General features: G+C 36.2%; 1 protein-coding gene across 1 annotated transcript; it reads right to left on the bottom strand.

Annotated features, from left to right (window-relative positions):
* Positions 1–1,904: 1,904 nt before the first annotated feature.
* LOC127103884 (secreted RxLR effector protein 161-like) lies at positions 1,905–2,657 on the bottom strand. The gene has a single exon (XM_051041124.1). The coding sequence runs from the start codon at positions 2,655–2,657 to the stop codon at positions 1,905–1,907; it is 753 nt and encodes a 250-aa protein (XP_050897081.1).
* Between the last annotated feature and the right edge of the window lie 3,775 nt (positions 2,658–6,432).

Genomic DNA, 6,432 nt, shown 5'->3' with positions numbered 1-6,432 from the left:
CGTCACAGATTCCACTTTTCACCTTTTCTAGATATATACGCTTCCTAAATTAATTGGTTATGGAAATGTCCATAGAACGAAGTATCCATGCAATGCAACTTTTGGTTCTTTCTGTTAGGCAAAATTACATTTTTACCCTTTCTTTTGACCAATTTTATTTGTTCTTATTCTGAAAATTATTCCTTCTAGATTAATATGAATTGAATATAGACAGATAGGCAAATTTTAGTTTTAATTCATTTCAAAAGTTTGTTTCATAGTAATATATTTCTAGCTAATTAAACTCCTCTTTTTTGGCATATAGTACGTGTAAAACAAAACGAATCAAATGAGATAAAGTGCATAACGATTTAACGCGTAAAAGTTGTGTAACAAAAGTGGACCCCACCCCAACACAACATATTCTTATGTGTATATAAAACTAACAAACTCAAACGTGTTCAATTGTGCTTCGATTTCCACAACCTCACAAACAAAAACCTTTTAAGGTTTCTTTTCTTCCACTGTTGGTTCCAACTCCAAATCATGTCTTTCTCTCATGCAACTTCCAAATCGCAACCACGCAAGAAAACAAGCTTTACAAAACGGTGTATTTCTATGACGAAGCAACATAGAGGGCGATTCTATATCTTTGGAAGATGTGTGGCTATGCTTCTCTGTTGGCACAACCATACTGTTTCTGATTAGGTTTTTGTTTTTGAGGTTCAACAGTTATGGAAGAAGAAGGTGGAATTGAAGATAAATCTTTGAACAAGATGGCAATGGCGGCTCTAATTTTTGAAGAGCGTAACAAAATTTTGAATATATATGATAATATGATTATATATATATATATATATATATATATATATATATATATATATATATATATATATATATATATATATTAGTTTTTATTGTTAGGTTTTCTGGTTTTCAATATTTAGTGGAGATAGTTTTATTTTAGAATTTTGGGTACTAAATGTGAATTATGTTTTTGTTTGATACTGTAGTTAGTTTTGCCGTATTTTGTTTCTTTTTGGTGACATAGAATCATTGGATGATTGTGGTTTATGTAAAATCATATTATGGAATGTAGTTGATTTGGAGTTTACACATTTCTAACTAAAATTATGATGAGGCACAGAGTTCAACTTGCAGTCTGCAGCCGAAAATGCAGCTGCAGTATAAAGATTTTAGAGATCTTAACAATTGTGTTAGGCATTATCAACAATATTTGCTACAATTTCCCCCTAATTTTAAAGTTGAGAGGATAATTATAATAAGAGTGTCAAATTAGAAGATCTTCATAATCAGAAACTATTTTCTTAACCAAACAATACTCTTATCTGACAGAGAAATTTTTTGTTACCATATACCACAAATAGAGAAGCAGAAAACCTTAAACTTACCAACCAATATGTTCATGACTAATTCAAACTCAGTTTGTGGATCCCAACCATATAATCAATTTTTAATAAATTATCTTATGGTCAAGTGTCATTAAACATTAATTATTAATGAATTGTTTGATTATTATTGTGTTTGAATCGTGATAAGTGTTGGAAATAAACCTTTTTGTATGTTTAGGGAAAGTGTATGGGAGTATTAGAGGCTTCAATAAAAATTTGATAAGTAGCATAATATTTATGGAAGAGAGAATTTTGTATTTTTGTTTGATGCAAAAGTGTAAGATTACATCTCTATTTATAGTAGTCTAAGGAGAACTCTAGACATACTAATTCTAGAGAGTTCTCAACTCTAGATATTCAAAGAGTATTCTAGAAAATATTACAATCTTAAGAAATATCTAGATACTCCAAATACTACAAGACTTTTCTAGAAACATTACCCAAAATAAACTAAGCCCAAAATCAAATAATAAAATTAGGCTCAAATCAAGTTTAACATTTCAACATCCCCCCTTAAACTTGATTTGTGACTCCAAGCATATTCCTTAGCTTCACGAAAGTTTCCAATTTGAGTGGCTTGGTGAAAATGTCAGCAGCTTGATCTCTAGACACCACATACTTCAACTTCACCTTCTTCTTCTTGATGCGTTCTCTTATGAAGTGGTAACGAGTGTCAATGTGCTTACTTCTTTCATGAAATACAGGATTCTTTGCCAAAGCAAGTGTTGATTTATTGTCAACACATATTTCGACAGGATCTTCTCGTGACATTTTTAATTCTTTCAACAAATTCCTTAGCCAAACTGCATGATAAACACATGGTGTGGCGGCAACATACTCAGCTTCACAAGTTGACAGTGTGACGATAGGTTGCTTCTTTGACATCCAAGTGAAAGCAATATCTCCCATAAAGAACACAAAACCAGTAGTGCTTTTTCTATCATCCAAGTCTCCACTCAAATCACTATCACTATAGCCAATAATCTCATAACTGTTAGAAGAGTAATAGTGCAAGCCAAAGTTTGTTGTACCTTTGATGTATCGAAGGATTCTTTTTGCCGTCTTGAAGTGAGTTGTTGTTGGAGCTTCCATGTAGCGACTTACGACTCCTACAACATAGAGAATATTCGGCCTTGTACTTGTCAAGTAACGCAGACTTCCAACCAAACTTTTGTAAAGAGTTGGATCAACAATCTCTCCATTTTCATGCTTACTCAACTTGCTACCACATTCCATTGGGGTGCCAACTGGATTGGCATCATCCATCTTGAACTTCTTAAGGACTTATTTGGCATAACCTTCTTGGGTGATAAAAATCCCTTTGTCTTCTTGCTTTACTTCGATGCCGAGATAATATGTCATGAGATCCATATCTGTCATCTCAAATTCATTTGACATGTCTTTCTTGAACTCTTCGAACATGCTTAAATTGTTCCCTGTGAAGATCAAGTCATCAGCATATAAGGACACAATCAAAATATCTCCACTTTGCGCTTTAATATAGAGTGCATGCTCATATGGACACTTGATGAAGTTCTTGTCTTGAAAGTACTTGTCGATTCGAACATTCCAAGCTCTCGGTGCTTGCTTGAGTCCGTACAATGCCTTCTTCAACTTCAAGACTTTTTCTTCTTGCCCTTTTACTTCATAGCCATGTGGTTGCTCGATATAAACTTCTTCTTCGAGAAAACCATTCAAGAAGGCCGACTTCACATCCATTTGATATATCTTCCATTCATTTTGGGCTGCCAAAGAAATGATCAGTCTAATAGTTTCAAGACGAGCAACGGGGGCAAATACCTCATCATAGTCAATTCCTTGTCTTTGACTATAGCATTTCGCCACCAATCTTTCTTTGTATCTCTCCACGTATCCTTTTGCATTCTTCTTCGCCTTGTACACCCATCTTACTCTGATTGCTTTGTGTCCTCGTGGAAGTGTAGTAAGTTCCCATGTATCATTCTTCGTGATTGACTTGATTTCTTCTTCCATGGTGTCTCTCCACTTTACGTTTTCAGCTGCTTCTTGATAACTTAGAGGCTCGCAATTACCCAAAAGGCAAAAAAGGTTAATGTCATTTATGTTTTCGGTTACCTCATAAAGCTCTTCAATACTCCTTAGTCGTGGTGTCCTCTTACTTGAGCTTGTTTCATCCAACCTTGGTATCGGTGAGGCCGGTGGTGTAATATTTTCCTCTATCATTGGTCGTTCCATCTCGTCTTCTTCTTCAAAGTAAGGAAGAAAATTGTACCTGTCTTCTTGGACACTCCAATCCCAACAATCTTCTTCTTCGAACTCCACGTCACAACTTATGACAATCTTTCCACTATTTGGATTATAGAGTTTGTACCCTTTAGAGCTTGAGTCGTAACCCACGAATACATACTTCTCACTTTTATCATCGAGCTTTGTTCTCCTTTCATCAGGAACGTGAGTATAGGCAATGCTTCCAAACACTTTGAGGTGAGAGATCCCAGGCTTCCTTCCATTCCATGCTTCTTGTGGTGTCTTCTCATGCACGCTTCTTGTTGGGGAACGGTTTGTAAGATAAATCGCACATGCCACTGCTTCGGCACAAAACTCTTTAGGCATCTTCTTGCTCTTAAGCATGCTTCGCACCATGTTAAGTATGGTCTGGTTCTTTCTCTCTGCTACTCCATTTTGTTGTGGTGATCTTGGCACTGTTAGTGGGCGGCGGATTCCATGGTCTTCACAATATTTTTGGAACTCATTTGAAATGAACTCTCCTCCTCGGTCAGATCTCATGGCCTTAATGGAAAGACCACTTTCTTTCTCCATAAGGGCTTTGAACTTCTTAAAGTTTTCAAACACTTCTGACTTCTCCTTCAAGAAATAAACCTATGTTTTTCTAGAATAATCATCAATAAAGAGGAGAAAGTATTTACTCTTACCAAAAGAATTTGGATTGATTGGTCCACAAACATCGGTGTGTATGAGCTCTAGTGGTTTTGTCGCTCTTGACGTTGATTCCTTTGGAAAGCTTTTCTGGAATTGCTTCCCAACTAGACATCCTTCACATAGTTGGTCTGGATGGTTTATACTAGGCAAGCCTCTCACCATCTCCTTCTTTGACAAGCATTTTAGACTGTCGAAGTTGAGATGTCCAAATCGTAGATGCCATAGCCACGAAGAGTCGGTATAGCAAGTCTTGAGACACTTTGCAACATCATTTGAATGTTCAAGAGGAACATTTTATTCTTTGACATAGGCACCTTAGTAATCAAGTTATGTCTACAGTCTCTTAAGAAAAGACTATGTTCTTTCAAGTGGATGTCATAGCCTTTCTCTAATAATTGTCCCAAGCTCAAAATATTATTCTTCATGTTAGGAACATAGAAGACATTGGATATGAATTGATGACTCCCATTCTTCAAGCGTATAAGAATTTTACCTTTGCCTTTGACCAGTATCTTTGAGTCATCTCCAAATGAGACATTGTCAGTTGTCGCTTCATTGATCTCTACGAACATGCTTCAATCGCCGCACATGTGATTGCTTGCACCGGTGTCGAGGTACCATTTGTTTCTTTTCTCTTTAACTTCGTTTTGGCACACGAGCAACAAAGTTTCTTCTTCTCCGCCTTTTTCTTTTACAAAGTTAACTTTCTCCATAATTTTCTTCGAGAATCTACACTCAGATGCATAGTGACCGATCTTGTTGCAGTTGAAGCACTTGATTTGTGATTTGTCACACCTCGACCATGAATTTCCTCTTCCACGACCTCTTGTTGCTTGTGGATTCCAACTTCTTTCTCCATTGTTAGAGTAGTTGTTGTAACTGCCTCTTCCTTCTCCTCCATGTCCTCGTCCACGCCCACGATCTTGGCCACGACCTCGTCCTCTTTGGCTCTTGTAATTCGCATAATTTATTTCTTTTATGTTGAGTTGTAGTAGTTGATCCATAGCCTCCTTTTGTTTAATTTTTCTCTTTTGTTTTTCTTCGTATGCTTGTAAGGAACCCATGAGTTGCTCAATAGTCATGGTCTTTAAATCCTTGTTTTCTTCAATGTTGGTAATAATGAAGTCAAAACTTGGATTTAAAGTGCGAAGTATTTTCTTCATGACTTTCACCTCATCAACATCTTCGCCATTCCTTTTAAGTTTATTGACTACGGCCAATACTAGAGAAAAGTAATCAGAAACTGACTCGGACTCTTCCATAAATAAACGTTCAAAATCACCTCTAAGAGTTTGAAGACGAATCTTTTTCACCTGTTCCACTCCTTTGTTGCAAGTTTGAAGCTTGTCCCATGCTTCTTTGGTCGTCGTTGCATTGGATATTTTCTCAAATGTATCTTCATCCACCGATTGATAAATGAGGAAGAGAGCTTTCTTGTCTCTCTTTCTTGACTCCCTCAATGTCTCATTTACACCTTGGCTTAGCGAGGCTTCATCTTGCTCATTGAAGCCTTTCTCAACGATATCCCACACATGTTGAGCTCCTAGTAGCGCCTTCATCTTCTTATATGCACCAACTTTTGAGACTTATGCATTTCCTTCAAAATTCCTGAAACAACTTTGTTAACTTTTGGAATATTAATTCTTTTGTGACTCAAAGGAAGTAATCTGCCTTATAATTGAAAGAATGACAGAATTTGATACATGCATATAAAATAAACGAGACTGATATGAAATAAAGGAGAAATAAGAAATGGAATTAAGTAGAAGGGGCGCCACACTCTTTCTAATCCAAGAGAGAATGATAAGCCTATGGATGAGGATCGCCACAAGAAAAGGATTTCTTGATAAGATCAATTTTGGTCCAATCCAGAACCTAAGAGCAAATACTCTCACTTACACAATGTGTAAACTTGCCAAAATTCATTGATCCAAAAAGAAGATACATGCCTCCTTTATATAGGAATGGCTTAAGATGATGAAATAAGTAAAAATTAACTCCTAAGAAAACAAAAGGTTTCAGGCACTAATTATCATGATAGTGGGTTGAGTTATTACAAAGAAAGTGCAAAATAAAGAAGAGATAGTGGGGTTCTTGAAAGGGCAGAATAATGGCAATTCTT

The sequence above is a fragment of the Lathyrus oleraceus genome, chromosome 7 (assembly GCF_024323335.1).
Source record: "Lathyrus oleraceus cultivar Zhongwan6 chromosome 7, CAAS_Psat_ZW6_1.0, whole genome shotgun sequence".
NCBI lineage: Eukaryota > Viridiplantae > Streptophyta > Magnoliopsida > Fabales > Fabaceae > Lathyrus > Lathyrus oleraceus.
Note: the sequence above shows the minus strand (reverse complement) of the source record. Positions and strands in the feature narration are given on the sequence as shown.

Bases quoted from the DNA above. Each gene is read 5' to 3' on its own strand.
- LOC127103884 (XM_051041124.1), bottom strand. From the start codon at position 2,657: ATGGATGATGCCAATCCAGTTGGCACCCCAATGGAATGTGGTAGCAAG.